Source organism: Colobus angolensis, unplaced genomic scaffold (genome assembly GCF_000951035.1).
Source record: "Colobus angolensis palliatus isolate OR3802 unplaced genomic scaffold, Cang.pa_1.0 Scaffold121, whole genome shotgun sequence".
NCBI lineage: Eukaryota > Metazoa > Chordata > Mammalia > Primates > Cercopithecidae > Colobus > Colobus angolensis.
This window is the reverse complement of record NW_012113253.1, coordinates 8,364,967-8,392,610: the sequence shown is the minus strand read 5'-3', so window position 1 is coordinate 8,392,610 and position 27,644 is coordinate 8,364,967. Positions and strand designations below refer to the sequence as shown.

Sequence of the window (27,644 nt, the reverse complement as noted above, 5' to 3'; positions counted from 1 at the left end):
ATTCCTGTTATTATCATTTGGAATGAAACGAAATGGTTACATATCTTCTACTTTACAAAAAATATCTACCAGTTCTTCTTAGCCTCCTGCATTATTATTTAACCCTAAACTATGGGAGTTTCATGGGATTTGATTTTTTTTTTTAATTCCACTCTGCAGATACTGGTGTAGCAGTGACTTAGAATAACCTAACTCCTGTTTCTGTTAGAATACTTACGTTCTCTCGTGAATCTTTGGTAAAATGCCCCGAATATTCCGATTTCAGTAGAGGTAATGCTTGTATTTTTAAGGTTGGCGTATAATATTGCTGAAAATCCTATGATTGTATTAAAAGTACATCTCCTTTAGAAATTATATCATATATTTTAAAATATTTTAAGGCTAATAATGTTTATTTTGCTATTCATGAAATCCATCCCATTCTGTAGTATTTTCTGGAAAAAAAAAAAGTTTCCCTTACATGCATATACAACACAGTCTTTTTTTACCATTTGAAATATGTAGCTTTGGAGAAACCATAAGTATGTAGCTATAAATTGTGAACTTGCAGTGTAGCACTTTCCAGAGGCAGGGTGGAGAGTGAGCTACAGATTTTAGCTCCTCTTCTCTGAGTAAATTATGGCTCTATTTGGGCGGCACTCCTTAGATTTCGACAAATGAGCCTACAGTTGAGAGCTGTGAACTAGCTGTACTTTAGGCTGCCTTGCTCTTTCTCAGGGGCACTTAGATTGGCAGCCTCCATGTATGTAGATAAGGAAAAGGAAAATAGAATATGAGCAAGTTAGATGCCACAAAAGATTGGGGGAAGAACCTTAATGAGGTCATCTTGGCTGGCATTTTAATCAGAATTCGGAAGAAGTTAGAAGGATCCCCCATCCATAAGGACTTGGGTGATTTTTCACCCAAGCCAAAAACAGTGAGTTGAACTCCTTCTAGTCAAAGGGCTATAGTTTACGTAACTTTCACTACCCCAGCCTCTGTCATCCAGATGTACTTATCTTTCTGAATAAACAAAAGTAGAGAAAGCATAACCACACTATTTTTCACATATACAAAATGCCTTTTCTCATGTTCACTGAATTCAGGACCAATAAAATGTAAAGAACCTAAAGTTTCTTTTCATGTATTGAAAAGTGAAACCAGGCATTAACTGATAAAAAGTGGAGCTCCAACTTTTCATTCTATAGTTAACTGGATCTTCCAAGTAAAATCTTATAAGGTGTTGTCATAAGCTTTGGATGCTGCAGAGATGCAAGTTAGCCTAAGGGGAAATAAAATATTAAATTAGATATTACTACCTAAAATAATATGTTGCAATAACCAGCCAATTACAACACCCCAGAGACTTTTGTTACTTTTAGAAAGAAATAGCATCTCTGTCCAATGCCTGAACAATAGGAAGTGAGTCTTTGACAGTTAAACCAGAGGATAAACTTAACTTTTAAGCAGCCACTGAGGATTGAAGTGGAAGTACAGCTTGTAGACAGCTATACAAATCACTAACAAACCTTAATGAATATTGGGTGTGGGCATCAGGGTCCTGTCATTTTTGACACTATGTCCCAAGTAGCTTAAACCCAACACTCAAGGAAAGGTGGAGACCTCATTGGGTCTGTAACATCTGGGTTTTTATTCGTCATTTTGGCATACCCCACAAGCGAAAAAGAAAGAGTAAAAGGGGATTATCTTGACAATGAAATGAGTTACTGAATCTTGTGATAATGAAAAGCAGAAGAATTCTAATGCCTTTCTATAGTCCCTGAGGTAGAGGTGCGTTTATGGTTTTGCAGAAGTAAAATGTGGGGGGAAAGAACAGATGGCCTAGGGTCCGTGAAACATGACACCTCCCCTCCCAGGACTGAGTACCACTATTAATCCTGGTCAGATTCCCTCCTATTACTTTATAACAAGGTTCAAAGTTGCTACTGATAAACTGGCATGTACTTCTTTTTTCACCTTTAAATTACCTGTAGATTACTGATAATTTCTGACTATGATATATTTCTGTATATCCTGGTGAACCTTGAGGCATTTGAAAAAAAGGTAGAACAGGAATTTCTAAAAATTGGCTGGGAAATAAGAAGAGCAAGTAAAATTATCTTAACTTTTTTCAAAAAATGTCCCATATTATGTTTTCTAATATGATGAGAATAAAAACCATAAATATATGAGATACTGTCATTCTCCTGTCCACTTCTTAGAAATTATGTGCAATGGAGAAGACATCTCAACATACAAATTATATTCTCCTTGCTGTAACTGTTATATACACTAGACATTATTAATTACCACTACCTTAGAAAAGATTTTTTTCACATCCTCAAGGAAGGAGATTAAAAATTATGACTGTTTGACATTTTAAGAAAAAGACACTAGGAGGTATGTGCTGCTCGGCCGTGTTTACCTAATCATGTATTGTTTTGTTTAACCAAATTATGTAAATACAGTATTCTACAGCTTTTATTTTGGGAGATATATTCATTGTCCTGTGATAAAGAGCTTGTGCATTTCTTAAAATGTTCTTTATGTACATTTTTTGTTTTAGTGCTGTGTGGTTGCCATAGCTGTTTTGGATTCCAAAGGGAAGCCTTTAAAATGCATAGGAGAGTAACTTCAGAGATACAGAAGATATCCACTGGGTTGAGTTTCTGATGTATGTATTTCAAAGCTGCATAAAAATAAAAATTACCTAATAAGCAACAAACTTAGGATATCAGAGCGATCTCATGTGCTGTGGTGTAGTGAACATGATGTACCTGCCCAGCCTTTCGTAGAGGGAGATGAGCTCATTTCAGAGAGATAACCATCTCTGACTTTTTCTTCTGATTCATCAGTGACCTGAACTCCATTTGAACCTTGTTAGACAAAAAACAAGCAGAATTCCTGGCCTAAACTATAAAATATAATTAAGCCCTTTTGAAATGATGTGTAAAAGAACATTGCTGTACCCCCACTTATAACCACCACCACCACCACCACCGCAACCAATAAAGTTAAATCAAGCACTGCCTGTAATGGATTAAAATAATAAATGTTCCTGGATTTCAGTGTTTGAAGTACTTGAAGAAAACAGGCTCCCAGCAGCCGGGGTAGCTGAATGCAAGAGAGACATTTATTAATGACGAGTTCAAGGATTTGGCCTGTTTAAGATCATTACTTTCTGTTTACCGTGTGTTACACATCCCTTGTATTTTTACACAGCCCACATGTGTCCACATGCAATAATGAAAAGCTTTTTTCCCAACAAAAGAATTGTTAATTGTGTAAATATGGTTCTCTTGGGGAATATGAAGTCTTCATAAGACTCTGCGCCCTTCTAATGAGAAATCCAGTGTAGTCATTATAGTCTTCCATGTAAATCCACCTTCAGATCTTATCTTTAGCCAAATTAGTCATTTCTGGCCATCAGTTTTAGTTACCAAATTCCAAATTTAATCTATCTTTGCTAGAAAACTGCTGGCCTCAGGGTATTTGTTTTAGAATTGTGTGCCATTACATTGGACCTTGTGTGTCCTATATACTCTAGAAAAAAAAAATAGTGCTTTTTCTTTTATCATATGATAAAGAACCTTTTCACTAGATTTATTAATAGATACATTTGGAAAAAAACAACTGATATAAATTTTACATATACACATATTAAATATTGTGTTTCTTGGAGTAAAAGGGTCTTTGAGACAACAAAAATGCTGTCAGTTAACATGCAGCTATCTCACTGTACAAAATGTTATTGGAGAAGGACGTTTCCAGCCCTAATAATTAAGTACTAGAGACTTTTTTTCTTAATAGCCTCTCCTTAGATCCTAATGATAGCCCCTATTAGGTTAGTATTAAGTAAAATGGACAAGTATTGTAGCCCCAACCCAAGGAGTGTGGAAAAATAAAAGATTAGAGATAAATCTCTATCCCCCATTCTACTGAATTTGTGACAGCATTTAGTCTTGCCTGTGGTCACAGCAGATTGCCCCCTTGTCCATATAAGCCAGTAGGCTGTTTGCTAGGAAAGCTTCTAGCAAAGCAACCCTGACAGTGATGAGTAACTGACAACATATCTTAGATGTTCTTTTACTCCCTGGTTTGTCCCCTGGACTTGTTGGCTATTTTGGCATAACATACTGAGGCTGAGCAAGGGAAATGAGGACAGGACAAAGCATTTATTTACAACCAAGTTACCAGTTAGAAAAATGAAATTACTAAGAACTAATAGCAGTAGTTTGTATAAAGCAACATGGTGCTGTAAAGAAGCAGACAGAATCTGCACCCCAGCCCTGCTACTTACTGACCAGTTGGTTGTGTCAAAAGTTACTCTGTAGTGCATTTCCCAAATGAAGGCAAAAATATTTAATGTATAGGACTTTGAGAGCATTAGGTGATGTCAAATATGTGGAGTACCCAACCATTGCTTGGTACAAATTAAGTGCTCAGTAAATATTGGTCTGTTTCTGTCTTCCTTTCCCCAAAATCACACCACATGAATATGGAGGTCATAGATTACTAAATATCAGAGCTGAAAAATACCTTGAAGGTCATCCTTTTTTATCAATAACCCTTATTATCCTTTCCTCCCATTGACCTCATGGTCTGGACACACTGCATTTGGTATTAGATAGCTAACTATACCAACTTGATACAATTATAACCAAAACAAACAAATAAAAACTTCAGAACACCTCCACAACTTAGTCTCAGACAAATTCATGATTTCTTTTAGGTTCTTAGGAATACTAAAACTACCTCATGGGCCACCATTACTATGTGGGTCCACTAAGTGTCAAGGAACCTTGGGTCTTAACTCCTTCATTGAGTACAGAGTGGAGCAGTTAAGTGGTTTGCCTAGGGATACCATATGGTGGAGTTGAGACTATAACACACATCTCCTGACTGCTAGCCTTTCTGTTATACCAGTCTTTCAAATATTGAATTCTGTAGATCAAGACCATTTTCTAAGGCACTGCAAGAAATTACTTAGCAAGTCATGTTGTTTTCAACATTATTTGAGTAAGTTTATACCAATTTTTTCATTCATGTAACTTACTTTAAAAAAATTGATTCTCCAGCAGTTTCCTTGCATAATTCAATGAACCAGCTACTGTGTTCATCCCAGAAACTTTTCAAGTATGTATTTGCTGTTATTCTTTCCTATGTAAAAAGGTTGTCATACACTTTCCAGTATGCACAGTCAGATCTGCCAGTCTGCTTTTTTTTTAAACGTAACCACATGATCCAATCAAGTTTTATTTTTCTAATAAACTAACACAACTGTAAAAACAGTGAGCATGGTGGCAGATTGGAGGGGAAGAAGGAGGCAAAGCATATCCTCCACCACCCTTTGGTATTTTTAGCTTTCGTTTTTCCAGGATCCTAGAGTTCTAAAGCATTTCATAAAAAAATACCTTTCCCAGACAATGGCTATGTGTGAGTAGCCAGCTCAGTAGACACTTCATCTTTCATGACAAATTCTGCCTTTTTTTAAGGGAAATTAAAAACTCTTCCAGCTACTTGTTTTGCCATTTTCTTATGTCCAAACAAAGAGGTTTGAATTAAATTAGGAGGTCCCAGCTTTTACTTACAGTAAGGACTAAGTCACAGTCCCTGGGGAATGGAAATCTCACCTATGAGAAATCATCAGGTGCTTTGAGAAGGGAAACATGTTAGCAGCCTGGCCACCCATTTGGTCTATTATTTTGATGACTAGACTTTTAAGTTCATTTGTTGGGGAATACTGGCATCTTTTACAGCTTAAATGTCAGTGTCCATGTAGTTATCTGGTTTTGTTATGTTGTCCCACATATCATTTCTTCCTGTATTTTAGTTTACTTTATTAATAGGTTCTCTCTCTTTCTCTCTCTGCATACACACACACACACACACACACACACACACATATGCGCTCTCTCTATATATAGGCTTATTACAGAATTCAATATAATTAAATAGGATCTGATCAACTTACATATTCTGATCAAGGGTGGGGAGGAACACATTTTTTTCATTGCTAGAGCACCCAAATGCCATTTTTATCTGCTTCAACATAATTGGTTGAAGGAATGGAAGACTTTATTTTTGAGGGATTTGTTATGTCTTTACAGACAATACTTCCAAAATTTTGTCCTTTTCACATTTCGAGGTTTTCTGATGCTTCACTGTTATGCAAATCAGCCTCTGTATGTATCTAACACATGCTTGCTGATTTTCTAGTAGCCTTAGATTACTTACAGCTGGATAAAATAATTACCTGGATATGCTTTGCTAGCAATGTCATCATTGACTACTCTTTCTAATGATATATAGAAGCTCGATTTAGATTGCATTTTGCTCAGTCAGCATGTAGAAACTAGGAGCCTTACTAAGGTCTAGTAGATACTGACAATATAGGGCTGGCAGCACTTTGTAAACATTTTCCAAAACAAGTGGTTTGCATTTATTAGTCTTCTGAAGGAGTATTTTAAAAGTCATTGAACTATTTGTTCCTTGAAGTACATTTTTATACTCAGTGAAAAGTATGTCAGTATTCAAACGAAGCATGATTGGTTCTGTTTATCGTACCAGTTGTTTCTGAAATTATTTCTCAATGTTGCTACACCTCATTTAGTTTAATTAAATATCTGCCATTAGTTTTCTAAAACTTAAATTTAAAAGATAAACATAGATTTTTGGAAAAAGCAGGAAAATTCATCAGGAAAGCATTCTGTTGAAGGAAAGGAGGTAGAAGAAGTCATACCACTCTCTTGGTCAAAGTGACCTGATCACATAATCACTAAATGCAACATGGGATCCTGAGTGGGATCCTGAAACGGAAAAAGGACATTAGAGGAGAAGCTGGTAAGAGTGAAAGGTCTTTAAATTAGTAGTATTATATCACTGCAAATTTAATGGTTTTTAAGAATCATAATCTGATTTTATGTAAGTTATTAACATTGAGAAGCTGGGTGAAGGATATCAACTTTGCTGAAAGCCTAAAGTTGTTTCAGAATTTAAAGTTTTAAAAAAATGATCAACAGTTGGGTAAGTAACTCTAATAATATTCATGCTTTTAAACATTTAAGTGATAATTTTATATCCTAAACTTTTGAAGCATATTTTTAAAAATTTTGTCTTTATTGTTTTTAGAAATTTAGGGAAAAAATACAAGTACTGAAAATGCACAGGGTAATTCATCAAATGCCTGTGTACTCATGAGCTAGAACAAATATAAACATTTGTCTTATTTGCTATAAACACACACACAGAACTTTACAAAATTATTCAGGCCTTTTCCAATGTTCCATTGTTAAGAAGGTAGCTCTTTATAATTTTTACTTGTAGGCATTTTTGTCCAATGGTACATTCGTCCCCCTAGGAAGAAGAACACATGCCTTAACTCACTTTCTGTTGTCATTTATACTAGGTTGTTGGATGTATAAATATCTAGTTTACATGAACTCTGAGTATTCTCTGTGGCCCTAAGTTTATATGTGTGTTAATATATAAGATTCAAAATAAGGAAGATACGTAGTATGTTTCCTGGGAAAAAAAAAGAAAGGCCTGATGTCCCACGGGCTAGCTTCTCAGAGTGAAAGAAAGGGGAAAGGAAAATTAATAACCCTGTCATGAGTCCCAGGGATTACTTTCATATTTTGTGGTGAAAGTGTATAATTTGGTTTACCATCTATAAGTGACCCTTTGTGAAATTCATCACCACCTTTTATTGCTATTAAGTTATCACAAGCTCTTAATAAATACTGGCTCACACTTGTGATCCCAACACTTTGGGAGGCCGAGGCAGGCAGATCACGGGGTCAAAGGTTGGAGACCAGCCTGACCAACGTGGTGAAATCCCATCTCTACTAAAAATGAAAAAAAAGAAAAAAAAAATTAGCTGGACATGGTGGTGTGTGCCTGTAGTCCCAGCTACTCAGGAGGCTGAGGCAGGGGAATTGCTTGAACCAGGGAGGTGGAGGTTGCAGTGAACTGAGATCACACACTGAACACCAGCCTGGGTGACAGAGCGAGACTCTGTCTCTAAATAAATAAATAAATACTGGTTCCAAGATTAAAAGCACTTAACTAACATTTTTATTATTATGTTGTAGCTTTTTTTAATGTAGGAGTACATGTTCAAAGGAAATATCTATTTTAAACTTAAAAGCTGATATCTGTGGGTGAATCTTTCTGTGGTACTACAGATAACTGTGTTTCCTCATTGAGGAATGGAGTCACAACAGGTTGGTGTGTGCAGTATGTGTAGCAGACAAGGAAGGCACATGGGGATGAGTTGTATCAGTTGTGTAAGTTTCAAAATTGGACCACACTGAATTTCCGCATAGGTATATGGCAAGAAAGATAAAGGACAAAAAGGACCAGGCAGGACATATTTATATCTGCGGATTTTGTATTTTCTTAATACTTTCTGGCAGTGGCTGTTCCTGTGTCCTCACTGCAAACATTAGCATCTTATTAAATTCTCAGTGTCATTTGTGTGTTTAAACAAGCTCATGATCAGTGCTGGTAGGCCTGAGTTACGAGCAAATAAGAACTGTAGAGTGACTGTAAAAACTAAGACTAAAGCAAGGGGTAGGCTTGGGAAAAAGAATAAAAGAGACTGAGAAAAAGAATTAACAGCACATAAAGTGAATAAAAAGAAAGCAAAAATTATTAGGGTTTATATGATACCAGGGAAGTATTCCTGTTCAACAGTTCATGTGCTTAACAGAGTCAGTATTAGAAATGTGGGATATCTCTTCCCCACTCAGTACTTTACTATTGAGATTGCAGAACTTGAAGCTAACACATTGCCAAGGGAGAATCTGATATGAAAGAAAATTGTTAATTATTTTATCTTCATATACCCAATATATGGTAGATAACCAGTAACTTTTGGTTGAATAATGGATACATGCCTACATAAATGTCAAATTGAAGGTGAGCCAGGATAGCTAAATTCCTTAGAAATGATCAGAAGCATGGTAATAGCACTTGTTTAAGAAATTAAGCCTGGTTTTAGATACTGTGTCATAAGGACAGATATTATGGTTTAAGCCATGAGAGTAGAGAAGTTTGCTGTAATATTAGTTCAAGGGGAGAATAGAAAACTGAAGATTACTTATTGAAATCCCATTGGCTAAAGGTATTATTTGTGACACTTCGGATTGGCAGAAAATCCAACCTAAACTGGTTTAAGCAGTTGTCACGTATGTGAAAATCTCCAAACCACTGTTGTCCTGAGGCATGGAAGAGTCTGTTAGATTTCTTTCTTTCTTTTTTTTTTTTATTATACTTTAAGTTCTAGGGTACATGTGCATAACATGCAGGTTTGTTGCATATTATACTTTAAGTTCTAGGGTACATGTGCATAACATGCAGGTTTGTTACATGTGTATACTTGTGCCATGTTGGTGTGCTGCACCCATCAACTCGTCAGCACCCATCAACTAGTCATTTACATCAGGTATAACTCCCAATGCAATCCCCCCTCCCCCCTCCCCATAATAGGCCCTGTTGTGTAATGTTCCCCTTCCTGAGTCCAAGTGATCTCATTGTTCAGTTCCCACCTATGAGTAAGAACATGCGGTGTTTGGTTCTCTGTTCTTGTGATAGTTTGCTGAGAATGCTATGCAGCCATAAAAAAGGATGAGTTTGAGTCTGTTAGATTTCTTCCCTCTGCTTTATGCAGCTTCGGCCCTTAGGCTCCACATGCTGACTGCCAGCAGTTCCAGGGCCTTAATTTTCTTAACCTCAAGACCAGGGAGCAAGAGGAAGGGTCATGTTCCCAAAAGTATTATTATACCTTAGTGGTTTTCATTGAATATTATGCTCATTCCGGAACCAAATCAATCCCCAGAGAATATAAAATATAAAGTCCCATAAAGTGTGGCAAGTTCCACAACCTGCTAGACTGTTTCCGGCAAACCAGTCATTAGATTCTATTGTCACCGGAACATCGCTATAGCTAGCTCAGTGCCTGCCTTCATTGCAGGGCCTCTATTTCTGAAGCACATTGTGCGTCCTCTGGTCCTCCTTAGTGCTCACTTGAGTCTGGCCCACTTTCTTCTTGTTCCAGCCTCCCAAATGTTTGTGTGATCATTGGTGTCCTAATTCTACGCCATTTTCCTGATATTTCTGTCCCTACCTTTATCTTTACTCTCTTGAGAATTCTAGCTATCCCATTCTCTGTCCCCAAGGAGAAAAAAAAAAAGGATTTGTGTAATAGTAGGGAAGTGTTTTTTCTATATTTGTTTTGTAATAATTCAAGTCTGGAATTTTTATTTCATTCTCTCCTTGCCCCAGTCAATAAGAACTTGTAATTGTATAACTTTGGGAGGGTTAAAAAGAGCCTTCCATCAACTCTACTTAAGTTCTCTAAGAGGTTAGGCACTTTGCAAGTGATATGCATAATATATGGAATGATATGAATTTTGACATTTGAGTACTAGTTCTTTTAAGACACATCCTCATAATTTTAGTACAACATCAGTATTTAGTACAATATCGGTATTTTAAAGTGGTTCCTGCATAATAGAAATACCTAATATGATCCAAATTCTATATGTATTATGTTATTTCTACAAATATAAGATTTTATCATGCTTACAAATACTCTTTTTTAAATGAAAGCCACTATAGAGTGAGAAAGGAATCTCGTTCCTCTGTATGCTTTGTAGACAAAATATTGTCAAGCACATTCCTAAAGAGACTTCCAGGAATAAATAGCAACCTTTTCTGACTTTTCTTTAGTGGATAATTACCTTTGCTTCCATAAACTTTTTCTTTATGGCTTTCTTAGTTCTTTTGCTTTAAGTTTGACCACTCCAAGTGATGGTTTAGGGTGGATTAGAAACAGACACACCTGAAGAGGTACTTAGCAAGTTTCTCACGGTCATAGAAAGAGGTTACAAATGAGGAAGGGGAGAAGGCTAGAAACCACTCTGTGCTGTTGGATTTGAATCTGAGGTATCAGTATGAATTCATGGTTTTTAATATATTTACCAGTGGATAGAGAGAGAGACACAGATATGTAGGTATACGGGGGTTGCTATGCATATATATACTTCTTAGCTCTGCTAAAAGGGGCTAGCAGCAGTGACACCCCAGTAGCAACGAGCATACCTACCACCCAGATTTTGGTTTCTAGATACCATTCTTCAACAAAAGAAACCAGAGCTCCTTGGAGAAATGGCTGGTGCTGGAGATGGGGTGAGAAAAATACAAGATAAGCCTGAAATATTTTGTGTCCTGAAAGTAAGAAGTTCTCAAAAAATAATGGGCATAGGCCAGGTGCAGTGGCTTACGCCTGTAATCCCAGCACTTTGAGAGGCCCAGATGTGCAGATCAACCATGGTCAGGAGTTTGAGACCAGCTTAGCCAACATGGTGAAACCCCATCTCTACTAAAAAGACAAAAATTAGCCGGGCATGGTGGTGGGCGCCTGTAATCCAAGCTGTTCGGGAGGCTGAGGCAGGAGAATTGCTGGAACCCAGGTGGCAGAGGTTGCAGTGAGCCAAGATCACGCCACTGCACTCCAGCCTATGTGACAGAGTGAGACTCTGTCTCCAAAAAAAAAAAAAAAAAAAAAAAAAGATGAGCATATGAGCATATACTGAAAGGACACAGGACACAGGGACCATCTTAAAGGGCTCCCAATGGCCAAAGCTAGTTCAGAGTAAGCAACAATGTAAATAATGTTAGTATTGGATTATAACCCATAAAAATGAATATTCATGAGTCCATACTGATATAAATAAATAATTGAATTAGTATATGGGGTAGAAGGGACAGCTCTAGTATATGTGCTACCAAAGTGGGCACTAGAAGGGACAGCTCTAAATAAGGGAAATAGGAAACCACCATTATCACACACCACAATAAATCATTGCAGGTGAGACTATTGGTAGATGCTAACATTAGTGGGTGAAAGTTTGAAAAAAAAAAAAGCATATTTGCATAACCTCCAAGTGTCTCTCCCACAAAAATACTTATTTACAAGGGGAAAGTGTTAACTTTACAGTGGCAAAATATGACAGACACCACTTTAGCCATATGATCAGAGTTAATATTGTAAATAATAAAATATTAAGTATCACATACACCAATATGATGCACTAAGGGTGTCACTTCTGTGGTATTGCCAAAAATGCATAACCTCATTCTAATCACAAGAAAACATCAGATAAACCCAAACTGACAGACATGTTGCAGAATGATTGTCCTGGGTTATTCCACAGGATTGAGGTCATGAAAGACAAAGAAAGCTGGGGGATCTGTCACATATTAAAGAATACTGAGAAGCTTTGATGATTAAATTCAGCAGGGATCCTAGGTTGAATCCTGGACCAGAAAGAGGAAAGTAGTGGGAAAAATGGCAAAATTTTAAAAAGATGTGTAGATTATTTAAAAGTATTGTATCGATGTGGATTTCCTGATTCCAGTATTTGCACTAAAGTTACTTAGCTAGGTGAAGGGTATACAGGAACGTTATACAGTATGTTTTTTCAACTTTTATGTAGGTCCAAAGTTATTTCAAAATAGAAAGCTTTTTTTTTTTTTTTTTTTTTTTAAGTGTGGGCACTTGGAGTAGATGATTTCTAGATCTCTTCCATCCAGCCTTGTTATGTTACAGTGGTACAAAATGAAACCGAAGATGTAAGTGGTTTTATTTCCTGTCTACCAATTAAGAAACATGTTGAGGCAGCTGAAAAATAGAATCAGATTCTAAACTGTCGATTCAGTTCAATGGAACATGTCCTGAATAGCTACTGTTGTGCCCAGGACTACACTGAATAAGCTGGTCCTTGCCTCCAGCGTGGTCAGTACTAGAGCTTGAAAATGGTGTAATGTTCTCTTTCAGTCACTCATATTATTCAGGTGTCTCTTCTTTGATGTTTTAAAATAATGGAATTGGAGAGAATGAAATAGAAATTGATAAGTTTTAGAAATTTGTCAAAGGGAATAAGAGCCTTCAAAGAGGACCTGAGGTTTTTCAGTCTGGGTGCCTGAAGAGACAATGATAACCATTAAATAAGATAAGCAAACTAGGTGGCCTTTGGCATTAAACACTGTGTACAAGGATTCAATATGACTATCACACTAAGATTACAAACAGTTAATTAGGTATGTCAGGGTGGGGTTGTGCAAAGATATGTGTATTTGAAAATAAAAGATGATGTAATCCTGACATTCTGTTAATGCTCATTTACTAAATAATTGTACTGAATTAAGGCTATACTTTTATGCCTTTATGGCAAATTTCTGGATGATGAATAGATATATTTCATTTAGCAAATATTTACTTTTAGAAGTTTTAGATATTTTAGAAAGGTAATGCTGTTAAGTCAGAAAATGATGGCTTAAGTTATGGACTCTGTTAATAAAGATGGTTTTTTATTTGGGGGTATTTTGGGGCCTGTTTCTATTTCTTTTATTTTCTGGAGTGCTTTTTTTGCTTGTTTGTTTGTTTGTTTAGACTGAGTGAAAGCTTTGAATCAAGATAATTGTAAATGAAATGGTAGTTTCAGTTTCACAATTTGATGAAACATTTTAAGCAATGGATTTCCACCATGATTATTTTTAAACAAAAGTCTTATCTCTAATGCTTTTGTGGGTGTGATGCCTTCTGTGGAGGATTAGAGGTTGAATATCTTATTTCTGCAGTAGGAATATACAACTTATATGAAATTTTCAAGTCTCTACAGAATTGAAAAGTCAGTGTGGTTACTGTACTTTGAAACATGTGTATACTATGGGCCTAAGGTGTTTTTTAATCTTTCATCTTTTTTAGGGATCAAATATCATTAGAAAAATAAGCCATGGGCATTACAAATGTGGTCTGGTGAAATTCAATATTCACTATGACAATTTAGAATATGAGCTCCTTGGGAGGAAAGTTAACTCACCACTCTAACTTTGCATCAAAATATCTTAAAATGTGCCATTGGTTTTATGAAAACGTTTTGATCTACACTCCTATTTTAAGTTCAAAAGAAAACCTACATTTTAAAGTGTATTCCTTTTCTGGGTATATTTACTTTGAACTATAGCATATAGTTTTTCTCATAAATCTAACCTGCCACTATCTGTTTTTAAGACTTTGTAAACTTCAAGTGGTTATGATGTGTGAAGTTTGGATTAAACGAAAATTTTTAGAAAACACATGTTATATATTTTGATTGTTTTGAATTTTAACATGAGCCAGTAAAAAACTTGAGTGCCTAGCAAAGTAATATACTGCACTCTGTTACTGTACGAAATCACAGAAAATTACCCTTTCCCATCATGTTAACAATAGACAAATGAAGCAGCTGTTCTTATTCTTAATGTAGTTGCTTGAAAAACTTGCACAACTTAATGAAAATGTCTCTACTCATAAAACTTAAAATGCTCACACATGGAAAAAGTCATAATGTTTTGGCAAATATTACTTTGTTAGGAATGTGAATGAGGTATACCTGCTTTATAACTAGAACTCTGTATAAATGGCATGAAACGGTGGTGGACTGCCAACTGAGCAAGAAGACTCTGACAAAGGACGAATTAATACTCTTCAAAAATACAGATAGTTCTTTCCCAAACATTTTTTTGATAAGGATGAATTATATACTCTTCTCTATTTTTTTTCAGGCATAATTCTTGGATCATCATTTCTACTCACTATAAACGATTTTCTCCTTAAAACAAGTCTCAAAGAAAGAAGCCGCATTCTGATAGGACCATGTTGTGCTACTGCCAGTCTGGAAGCTAAATGGTGTAAACACAGCGGCAATCCAGGCCCGGAGCAATCCATACCAAAAATATCCATTGACTTAAGAGGAGGTCTGCTACAGGTCTGTGGGTATTGGCCATATTTTTTTCATAGGTTATTAACTAGCCTCTGTTCAGTTTTTGAACTGTTCGACTAAATTTTAAATGTGTGGTAAGAAAGGGTATTTGTCAGATTGCTACTTGTTAAATTTTCCACAACTTTATTGAGATATAATTCATATACCAGACACTCTACCTATTTAAAGTATACAATTCAGTGGGTTTTTTAAGCATATTTGCAGAGTTGCATAATCATTACCACAGTCAATTTCAGAACATTTTCATTACCACCAACAAAAAAACCCATATCCATTAGCAGCTAGTCACATTACCCTCTAACCCCCTCATCAGGCCTAGGAAACCACTAATCTACTTTCTGTCTCTATAGATTTACCTATTCTTGACATTTCATATAAATAGAATCATATAACCTGTGGTCTTTTGTGACTGACTTCTTTCACTTAGAGTGTTTTCAAGGTTCATCCATGTTTACCAAGTGTCAATATTTTATTCCTTTTTATGGCCAAATAATATTCCATCATCTGGATATACCATATTTTATGTATTGATTCATCAGTTGATAGACATTTGGGTTCTTTTCACTTTTGACTGCTATAAATAATACTGCTGTGAACATTTGTGTACGACTTTTTGTGTGGACATATGTTTTCATTTCTCTTAGATATATAACTAGGAGTGGAATTGCTGGGTTGAATTTTTTTTTTATGTGTAGACTTTTCTTTTTGAGACAGGGTCTTGCTCTGTCACCCAGGCTGGAGTACAGTGGTACAATAATAGCTCACTGTAGCCTCAATCTTCCGGGCTCAAGTGATCCTCTTGCATCAACCTCCTGAGTAGGTAGAACTGTATACCACCACACCCACCTAATGTTTTGTTTTTTGTTTGTTTGTTTGTTTGTTTGTTTCAGCAGAGATTAGGTCTCACTATGTTGTCCAGGCTATAGATTTTTTAAATTATTAATACTAAAAGTGGTCAAACTGTTGCAGGCACAGTGTCACTAGCAATATGTAAGAACCATTTCCTAATATTAAATATTTTACATGTGATGATATCTGATCACAACACTTGATAAATTAGTCGCATTGCAAGCTCTTAATGCATTTGTCTTAACAGCCAGGTGCAGAATGTATGAAGATATCCAACTTATTTCTTGATTATTTTGTGTTTGGACAGATTTTAATTTAATCTTTATGTAATTTGATGCCACTTTAAACTTGACATGAATCCAAAAAGCTTGAAAGATTCACAGTGATAGAAAATTAAAACAACTAATTGGTCAATAATGGAGACATTAAACGTGAATTTTTTTTCTTTCTTTCTTTCTTTTTTTTTTTTTTTTTGAGACAGGATCTCATTTTGTTGCACATCCTGAAGTGCAGTGGTGTGATAACAGCTCACTGCAGCTTCAGCCTCCTGGGCTCAAGAGATCCTCCCACCTCAGCCTCCCAAGTACCAAGGACCACAAGTATGCACCACTATGCCTGACTATTTTTTTTTAAGAGACAGGTTCTCACTATGTTGCCCAGGCTGGTCTCAAACTCATGGGCTCAAGTGATCCTCCACCCATGCTGGGATTACAGGCATGAGCCATAGCACCTGGCCAATTTTTTGTTTTTATCTAAAAGTTGTATTGCCTCAAGTTTTCACCAGTTTTCTTTTTAATGTACAGAGCAACATTTGGGAAGATCCTAATAACTTATTGTTTTGTGTTGCTTTGGAGATTTTCAGCATCTATCAGAAATCTTCATATATTTAACAATAAGCATGTATTACTTTATCAAGAATATTCATTGTCCTACCTTTTTTCCAAGGCAGCCAAGTAACTTCACATTAAAACAACAATGATCTGTTTACATGACCAAGTGCTTAAAAATAAAAAGTAAGAAAATTTTAAACCACAGCATCAATAAAAGCAAAAACAAAGTACAGTGTATTATCTCTGTATTACAGTCATTGTCTCTTGACAATTTAAAGGCTAGAGCACAACATTCTACTCCCCAGTTTGACTTTTCACCTATCTCTATTTTTCAACATCCAATAAAAATAAGATTGATGAGAACACAAGTACACGTAGTGTTATATCTCTTACTTTCATTTCTTAGATGCCTTAATTCCAGAGAGCAGAACCTAAGCCTAAGGTTTAAAATTTACCCACATGATATAGGGCTATTATTTTCTACTATTATATATTCTTTTGCCTTTTCTGTGTTACCTGGTTCTCTTAGAATTGATAGTTGTATTGTCTTTATTTAGTATTTACAGAGAAATTCAACATTTTTGAAAGTTTTAATCTTCGTTGTAACCTACTGGTCATTATATGTCTATAACTTATTATAGACTAATATTACTCACATGCAGAAAAAGAAAACTTCATCTCCATTAGAGGAAACGCTAAGTCCTTTTGTTCTGAAACCCTACTGTAGCTACTGTAGTATAGTTGATTCTCAGGGGCTCTGGAATCCTCTGTGTTGGCACAGTCTTACTAAACACGGAAGTTGGGAACCTTCTAAGTTCAGGTTCATTGAGAAGGCTCCCTCTCTTTTTCTCTGAAAAATAAAAGTGCAGAGAAAGGAACCCTATAATAAGGATTGCTTGTTTAATCTCATGGCAAAATGTCAGAGCTATTCCACAAGGTTATTACTATGATTTTATTAACATATTGGCCTAGAGGATCTTCATTGCCTTCTCTCAGACTATAATAGGGTTCTTTTCCCTCTCAGCTAAATTAATTCATAAACATTACTTCACATCAACATACTTCAACATTTAAATTTTATTGTTATTCACACAATATAAAATATAATTGATTTTTTGTTTTTATATATTTACTCAAGCAATAGAATTTCATCCTGTAGGTCAGTTACTTTTTAGGAATTAGTTTATTATAAGTAATTAAATTGAACATAATTACAGTCCTACAGTAATTCAAATATGATTATACCTACTTAGTCTCAAGAAATATTTGTATTTAAAAGCCACCAGAATTTTTTTATGATTTTAAAGGTCTTCTGGGGTCAAGAACATTTGAATTGTTTAGTTCTTCTACATGAATTACTTAATGGATACCTTAATGAGGCGGGAAATTTTGAAGTACAAGTTTCTGAACCAGTACCTCAAATGTCATCTCCTGTGGAAAAGAATCAGACATTTAAAAGTGAACAAACTTCAGATGACCTACGGACAGGTCTATTTCAATATGTACAGGATGCTGGTAAGTAGCAATAGCCTCAGTATGAGAGTGTGTGTGTGCATGTGGGTGCATTTTAAATGCATGTTGACTAAATAATAACAATCAAGATTACTTTTTAAAGTGCATTAAAATTTGCAGTACAAAAATAGTACGTTATCATTCAGTCTCTCTTAGGGGAAGTTCTTGATTTCTTTCTATTCTAGAATATATATAAAACTGATCAACTAGCTTCTTTATATCTTTTATTCTCATAAGTTTTTCTTCCTTTACTAAACCATGTTCCCCTTTAAAATCATACAATTGATTATGTTTTTATTTGACAGAATATTTGAAATTGCCTGGGGTCTATGAAGTCTTATTTTATAATGAAACTGAAGATTGCCCAGGGATGATGTTATGGAGATACCCAGAACCTAGAGTGCTCACCCTTGTACGAATAACTCCTGTGCCTTTTAACACCACAGAGGATCCAGATATTAGCACAGCAGACCTTGGTGATGTGCTACAGGTATGTAATGAGTATTCATTGTAAAATGAAAACATTGTGGGAAAGCGCTGATCATATATTAGGAAAAATGTTTGGAACATACTTACTTCTTACATTAATAGTATCAGAGAGAAATACACATCTGTGTGTGTGGTATGTGTGTATCCACACACATATATAATAGGATTTTTTTTTTTTTTTTGAGACAGAGTCTCGCTCCGTCGCCCAGGCTGGAGTGCAGTGGCGCGATCTCGGCTCACTGCAAGCTCCGCCTCCCGGGTTTACGCCATTCTCCTGCCTCAGCCTCCCCAGTAGCTGGGACCACAGGCGCCCGCCACCTCGCCCGGCTAGATTTTTGTATTTTTTTAGTAGAGACGGGATTTCACCATGTTAGCCAGGATGGTCTCGATCTCCTGACCTAGTAATCCACCTGTCTCGTCCTCCCAAAGTGCTGGGATTACAGGCTTGAGCCACCGTGCCCGGCCTATAATAGAATTTTTTTAAAATAAGGAAATAATGTAATCCAAACTCATGATACATGGCAATTTTGAGAGTCCTCAGTTCTACTCTCCATTGTATTGTGAGTAGATTATAATGGGACAAGGAGGTGTCATTTAGTTCACCGCTCCTTTATCAAGTGTCTATCATGTGTTCCCACGCTTCAGAGCTTCTAGAGCTGCCCCATGAAACAAAATATGCCCATGTAAGGCCAGAAATAGATGACTGTAGTTTTCATTTCCATAGCTGAAATGGTCTTGGGGCTTGAGGTAGGCTGATTTTTCTATCAAAGAAAAGGTCTAACCAGTGATCATATTCCCTAAGGTTTTGTGAAAGTGTGTTGCTTGTTAATTCCCTGAGTTTAATATAAATGTCATTGTGGTTATCACTATATTACCACTGTACTTACTGATATTCTACTGATAGGAATTTCTCTTAAAATTTGTTTCTCCCTTAATCTTCCACCTATTACTAGATCACACAACCACCCACTCAAAATCTACAAGTCATTCCTGATCGCCTTCTTTCCCTACCTCCCTGCATCAGAGCCCATCAACAAGTCCTGTCAGTTCTGTCTACAAATTCTCTGTTTCTGCTGATGCAACTTGAGTTCAAACTGCCGTCTTCTGTTCCCTACTCCAGTAGCTTCCTAATTGGCCTCTATGCTTCTGTTCTTGACCACTTGGAATGCATTCTCCAAATAGCAGCTAAACTGATATTTTTTAAATGTAAGTTATACTATATCACTTCCATAACTTAAAACCCTGTAGTGGCTTCCTCTAATACTTAGAACAAAATTCAGATCTCTTGCTGTGGCCTGCAAGGACCTATAGTCTGGACTCTGCTCACCTCTCCAACTGGAGTTCATGCCAGTCTCTCCCTTTCTCATGATCCTTCAGCCACTCTGGCCTCCTTTTTCTCCTTGAGCAGACCACCTCTGTCACATTACCACCCTTATTCTTTGTCAGTCAGGTACCAGCTCAAATGTTGTATCCTGACTAGCCCACTACAAGTACTTCATTCTGTATTGCATTTCCTTGTTTTACTTTCTTCATAGTTCTTATTGCTAGTCCGAATTATGCGTTTGTTTACTTGTGTGTGATCTTTCTACTGTTAGAAAATAAACTCCTTATATGTCTTGATGATGTATCTCCAGCCTCTGATACATAGGTACACTCACCAAATTTTTGAAGTGACTGCTCTGTTTTAACAAATTAGATTTATAACACAAATCAGCTACATATTAATATAAGTAATATTACAATCTTATTTCTTATTTCTTTTTTTTTTTTTTTTTGAGACAGAGTCTTACTCTGTCACCCAGGCTGGAGTGCATTGGAGGGATCTTGGCTCACTGCAAGCTCCACCTCCTGGGTTCACACCATTCTGCCTCAGCCTCCTGAGTAGCTGGGACTACAGACACGTGCCACCATACCCAGATAATTTTTTTTTTTTTTTTTTTGTATTTTTAGAGAGACAGGGTTTCACCATGTTAGCCAGGATGTCTCCTGACCTTGTGATCCACCCGCCTTGGTCTCCCAAAGTGCTGGGATTACAGGTGTGAGCCACCGCACCTGGCCTATAATCTTACTTAATTCTTATTTAAATTCTTCGTAGTAATATGTTTAGTCAGATGTTCATCTTCTGAATTGCTAACAATAAAACGTCATCATTTTGTCAAGTGAACTACAGTGCAGAACAATCCAAATTGCCAAGACATCAGTCTCTACTTTGATTCTTAAGTTCTCCCATCTTTTTTTGCTTATATGCCAAGGGTACTGTCTGGGTCCCTGGGACTGTTTGTTTCCCCTCCCATCAGAGTCTTATTCATGATGATATTCTCTGCTGGTATTCTTGGATTCTTTTTGCTAAATGAAACAGGAATGTCTGTGAATTCTGTCTTATTAGATTTGCCTAAATGCAGAATATCTGTAGATTTTCAATCAAAATGAAAATACTCATATATTAAAGTTTTAGCTTCATGTAATGGCTAAAGGTTTATAGTTATAGCTAGATATTAACAGATTTATTAACATAAGTCTAATAATTATTGGTGGTATTATGTAAATTATGTTAAATAAGGCATCTAAGATAGTACATTTACTAGTGGCAGTTTTCTATCTTCTCACTGCTATTAGGAGAGCATAGTGATTAAGAGGATGAACTGTAGCCAGAATGCCTGGGTTCAAAGTCTTGCTCTGGCACTTGCAAACATCGTCACATTAGACAAGTAACAACCACTCAGGTTGGTTTTTTGTTTTACTTTTTATTCCAACAACAAAATGAGGCTAATAATAATGTGATGATTATAAGAATCAATACAATCAATATTTATAAAACACGTAGAACAGTGCCTGACACATAGCAAATGTTATATAAGTTTTGAAATATTACCACTATTACAGATTCAGCAGTCTAATTCAAAAATCTGAAATCCAAAATACTCCAAAATCCAAAACTTTCTGAGTGTTCACATGATGCTCAAAGGAAATGCTTATTGGAGTATTTCAGATTTTGAATTTATGGATTAGGGATCCTCAACTAGTATGTATTTGTAAATATTCAAAAATCTGAAAAAAAAAAATCTAAAATTCAAAACACTTCTGGTCCCTAGCATTTTGGATAAGGGATACTCAACCGATATTATAATGACTGTTGTCCAAATTCCTTTCATCAAGTAGAAGCACAGGCTAGACCAAGGAGATCTGGAGTATGGTGGATAACTCTGCAGACCAGCTGGAGTAATCCAGGAGATCAGAGACAGTCCCAGGGACCCAGACAGTAGCCTTGGAATATAAGCAAAACACAGCCTGGCAGGTTTCAGCAAGCAAAGAGTTGGTATCAAAAAGGTCTTGCTATGTTTCATATTTTGTTGAAGACATGAAGATCCCATATGTGGGCAAAATTCAAAGACAGGGATGCTGGCCTAGGGAGCAAGTCAGGATTGTAGCTACCGGAAGTTAAAAAGAAGGGAGAGCTGGATCCTAGTGAGAAGAGGATCCTGAGAAGGAGCACACTCAGAATCTACGGCTTGGATCGAGGAGCAGAGCAAGACTGGCAGTGAGGCTGACTTGATGCCATGTTGCTGAGCTCTCAGTTCAATCCTCATATTCTCCCAACTAGGATCAGAGTTTGTCCCAGAGCTTGGAGTGGGTCTCATCTGTGGAAACAACTCTCGTGAATTGCAGTCTTAGAACCACCCAAAATACTTTGTTTCATTAGAACTTCAGTTGAGGACAGAACATAATGTAACATGAATCACAAGTTCGATTTAATACAACAGCTTTCTCCTTGAGGTTCTACAGTGCCAGTCCCTGGGCTTGCTCTGGGAGATCCAGAGACAGATAAGACATGACCACCTCTCTGAAAGCTCAATCCCTCAGCCTAGCAGGGAAGTTTCTGTAGTTGTGTGGGGTAGAAGAGTCTCTCTAATTTCATCTGTTGTCAGAATCATTCTCCTACCATATGTGATTATTTCTAGTTCTGTACTAGAGGCACAGCTAAAATCCTCAACAGCTGATCCTGAATTTCAGGGAGCTTATGAAAGGAAGGCCCTGATCAACCTGGTGTATATTATAAAAATGGGTTTTGAAGTCTCAGTTGCCACTGTCCCCCTACCCCCACCTTGTTGTAACTAACTCAGTGACCTTGGGCACGCTACTGATCTTTTTGAGCTTCAGTTTCCTAAATTGAACATTGGGGTTGCTGTTATCTACCTTTCACAGTTGTTGTGGAATGTTATATCTAATACACTTGAAATAAATACCTTACACATAGTGAGCTCTTAATAAGTGCTTGTTTCCTCCCCTCCACTTTTTCTTATCACACAAATGCCTGGACCACTAAAAAAAAAGACTCCTAAATAGAATTCCAGCCTCCAGTATCTCTTCCCTCCAGCATGTCCTTCTAAGTTTTTACAGGAACAGATAGATTGTATAATTCCCTGAAGAAAACCTTAAGTGGCTCTGTCACCCTGCTAGACTGACCTTGAGAGCCCTGCATAAACTGCCCCCATCCCCCAATTTTGCCTTGCAGTCCCTTAGACATTGTCTTTCCTCTATCAAACTGGCCTATCTGGCATTCCCTAAACCAACCTGTGACATCCTACTTCCTCTTCATTTGAATCTCTCTCATCTCTGCCAGCTGAATTCCTCCCCACACTTTAGAAGAGCTAAAATGCCATTTAGTCAGTAAAGCCTTTCCTAGATGCCATGTTCAAACATGATACAGCCCTCCTCTGAAATCTTGTAGCACTTCATGGTACTACTTTTATGCTATTTTTCAACATATTCCTCACACTTGAACTTACGTGTCCATATCTTGCGTCTCTCCTAGATTGTATGTCTCTAAAGGAAGAGGTTGTATCTAATTTGTCATCATGTCCTTTACAGCAGGGGCCCCCAGCCCATGGCCTGTTAAGAACCAGGCCACAAAGCAGAAGGTGAGCACTGGGCAAGCATTCCCACCTGAACTCTGCCTCCCAATCTAATGAGCAGGGCCATTAGATTTTCATACGAGCGCAAACCCTATTGTGAACTGCACATGTGAGGGATCTAGGTTGCGGACTCCTTATGAGAAACTAACCAATGCCTGATCACCTGAAATGGAACAGTTTTATCCCAGAATCATCCCCCTGCCCCTTGTCTATGGAAAAATTGTCTTCTATGAAACCGGTCCCTGGTGCCAAAAAGACTGGGGACCACTACTTTACAGTATCCATCGCAATAGAGATGTTTAATAAATATATTGACTGGATAAACAAATCCATGAACTTCCATGTTCTATTTCATATCATTCAAAAGTATGATATTATATATCACTATTTTATGGAACAAATGAACATGTTTTGATTTTCTATACCAAACTATATCAGGGTGTGTTGTGTTATTCTTCGGTGGTACCATCTGCTGTACACACAATCTAATGTCATTACATTACTCAGCCTCTTTGTGATATCACACAGTAGCTAGTTCTTAAATACGGAGATATATTAATCTCCTTAGGTTTAGTCCTCAAAACAGAATTGAGTTTGGATGACTTTTTCCTTCAGGACAATTTAGTTGACTTAAAAATTGGCCTTATAGAGTTGACTTACAATACAGAAGCCTCAGATTTGTCTCTTTATATTCCTCATTCCATGATTGTTGATGAGATTTATAAACAAACTCCCCATATCGCTTTATGGAATTTATTTTGTAATTGTAATGAGAAATGTAAACATGAAAACATGTCTATAATAATAAATCAAACTAATCATAGGTTCTGAATAAACCCTCAAAAACTAATGTTCCTAGAACGCAAAAGCTTATTTTACGGTCAGCTTATGATTTTATCATGTGAACTTCTAAAGGTTAGTAGCATACTTAGATCTCAATAAAATTAGCGTCTGTTAGGTAAAGTAATGCCACCAACCTAGGAGTGTTGTGCAGTTTAAATGGGTCTAACTGTAAGAAATTTCTGGCACACTATATGGCATATACTAGGTTTTCCTCTCTCCTAATCCTCCTGTGTACACTGCCTGTTGAGGATTCCATTTTGGAAATGCATATGTTCCCAGATTATAAATATTCGATCCATTTTTTGGTAGTAAAATTGGTAATGGACATTTTAATTCCTATACACATCTGTCATGATTCTTGGCCATTGTCACATGCCAAATGAAGATCTCTAAAAGTTTATGTCAACGTATAAATGAAAATAAATATGAAAACAAGAAGAATACCATGATAAGGGAGCAGGAGCAAATTCTTAAGAGTGAAAATGCCTTTTTGAATTGAGAAAATGTTAGCCACACCTGGCTGATTTTTGTATTTTTTGTAGAGATGGGGCTTCACCATGTTGGCCAGGCTGGTCTTGAACTCCCGACCTCAAGTGATACGCCCACCTCTGCCTCCCAAACTGCTGAGATTACAGGCATGAGCCACCAAAAATTCTATTATTTCTAAGTTACCCAGTATGAAGTATTTTATTATAGCAGCATAAACTTTCTAAGACACAGAGAGAACCTAATTGCTCCAGTGGACATTTATGATCACCAGCACTGTGCTAGGTACTTTACATACATAATACCTCATTAAATTTAATTTTATTCCATGAGGTAGGCATCATTCCCATTTTACAAGTAGGAAAACTGAGGCCAAGAAAAAGTTAACTGGTTATGAATCATGAAATTTATAAGTGAGGGAGCCAAAATTTAATCCCCAGTCTTTCTGAGTTATAGTCAAGGTTTTATAAACCTGTTTTTTTCACCTATATATAAAAAATTGAGATGATACATTAGGATGACAGTGAGCCACCTCATTGAGGAATGTGGAAAGAAGGAAAATAGAATTATCCTTTTACTTCAAATGCTAAATCATGAAATAATGAGTTAGACAAAGATATGCAAAGTAACTTTAAGTCAATAAAAAGACTCACAAACAGACAAGATGGATTGGATGTTGTATTAGTCTATTTTCACACTGCTGATAAAGACATACCCAAGACTGGCCAATTTACAAAAGAAAGAGGTTTATTGGACTTACCGTTCCACATGGCTGGGGAGGCCTCACTATCATGGCGGAAGACAAAAAGGAGCAAGTCACATATTACATGGATGGCAGCAGGCAAAGAGAGAGCTTGTGTAGAGAAACTCCTGTTTTCAAAACCATCAGATCTTGTGAGACCCATTCACTATCACAAGAATAGCACAAGAAAGACCCGCCCCATAATTCATTCATCTGCCACTGGGTCTGTCCCCCTGGGTCTCTCCCACTGGGTCCCTCCCACAACACATGGGAATTATGGGAGCTACAAGATGAGATTTGGGTGGGGACACAAAACCAAACAGTATCTGGTTTTAAGATAGCTAGAGAAAAAACTTTTCCTTTAGAAGGATGACTGGTCAGCTGGGGAGCCCAGGAGGGTCACAGAAGTATTTGTTAGAAGAGATCTTCCTGGCAGCAACCAAAGAAATGGTGCCTAAGAGTCTGGTTCACCTGGTAGCTAAATCTCCTTTATGGAAATGAATGTAGCAGCTGTCAAATCTCTGTGTCTAACATTCAAATCATGTTACCACCTAAACAACCTTCTAATAGTTTGGCTCCCAGTGTAGTCTGTCTACATGGAGAAAGTATATCACACACTGGTTGAGCCAACATCAGTATCCAGGCTGCTTGGCAGTTATACATCTCATGGTAACTTAATAACATAACTTGGCATTTGGTTTATATGTCAGTCTCTAGTGAACTTTGTTAGCATGAGTCAGCATTCCTAAGTCTAGTCAGTGCTAGAATACCACTGAAATTTTCTGAGACTTCAGGACCAATGGCTAGATCTTCAATGATGGTGAATGCATCACATTAAATGCCCTCTTCTGGCTACCTGCCCCTCCCAGCAGGTGGCCTTTCCCTGATGACATCTCTGTTCGATATGTCACAAACCTTTTCAAACAAATGTCTATTCTCACTACCTTAAGAGTTATGAGGAATGGGGATAATGTGTGTGGAGCATTTAGCATAATGCCTTACATAGTTGAAGATCCAATCAATTATTATGACACATAATAAATGGTAGCTGTTATCATCATTATCTTCTTCTTCCTATCAATTGATCAAAGAATCTGGATTCTAATGTGTTAGACCAAGAAAATCCTGTTTTCTGAGAAGAATGTTTTTGTGTTTATAGTCTGTTAATGTCGTAATAATTGTTAGGGATTCTGGCCCTTTGTGTGATTGATGAATGGAATGCTTTCATTGAGAGCAACTGCTATAAGAGACTGTCTTCCCCACAGTTATGGTTACTGGACTCTGGTAGTATGTCGACTATTGTTCTCTAGGTTGCAGGTAGCAGAAACCCCACTGAAGTAGGCTTAAGCTAAAACTGAAGAGGGGTTAATATCAAGATACAGTGGGGAGTCCTGGAAACAATTGCAAATTACAGCCGGGCCTCTGGAAGAACTGGGGCCAGGAAAGGAAGATAGGAGCCCAGGGGAATATTCACTCGCTATCGCTTTTTCTCTGCTTCTTTCCCCATATATGCTTTATTCTTCCTTCAACAGACTAGCTTTTTTTCTCCCTTTCTTCTTCGGCCACCCAGTAGTTTCCCCATAGCTTCCAGAGCTCCAAAAGTCACATTTACAAGTCCAGCCTCGATTTCAGATCCACATTCCTAATTGACCAAGTTTGGTATCAGGTGCTGTTGGCCCAGTCAACTGTGGTCATGGAGAGAGCCACATTTTACCAACATGGCTATGAACTGGGGGTCATTGTGAGCTTTACAGAAATCCCCAGAGGATCTATTTTATGTCACATCTCTCTTACTGCTTTTGCTTTCCACCCTGGCTAGGTTGTCCAAACTCATGGTTTGTGCTGACCTCTCACTAACAAAAATTGTCTCCATTTTGCTATGGTTTTTCCAGCTTTTTCCTTTGCAAATATCTGGAAAAGCCATTGTGCTCTGCACATCAAAGGCTATCTGCATCTGGAGAAAATCCTCACACTATTTTTAAATCCCACCACTATCTTCCCCTAGTCTCCTCTCAAAATGTAGGTTAGACAAGGTCCTTGGTCTTACAGATACACATGAGATAATTTCATACCTCCAGTGTGCTTAAGATCAATACTTTTCTTGACCAGTGCTTGCTTTTTTTTTTTTTTCTTTTATTATACTTTAAGTTCTAGGGTACATGTGCATAAC

General features: G+C 37.0%; 1 protein-coding gene across 1 annotated transcript in view; it reads left to right on the top strand.

The window, feature by feature from the left end:
* Positions 1-27,644, top strand: part of VPS13B (vacuolar protein sorting 13 homolog B (yeast)) — an 873,819-nt gene that overhangs the window by 690,152 nt on the left and 156,023 nt on the right. Inside the window, exons 37-39 of the mRNA XM_011931782.1 lie at positions 14,593-14,795; positions 17,797-18,004; positions 18,307-18,491. Coding sequence (XP_011787172.1) covers positions 14,593-14,795; positions 17,797-18,004; positions 18,307-18,491 — 596 coding nt within the window. The remainder of the gene's footprint in view (positions 1-14,592; positions 14,796-17,796; positions 18,005-18,306; positions 18,492-27,644) is intronic.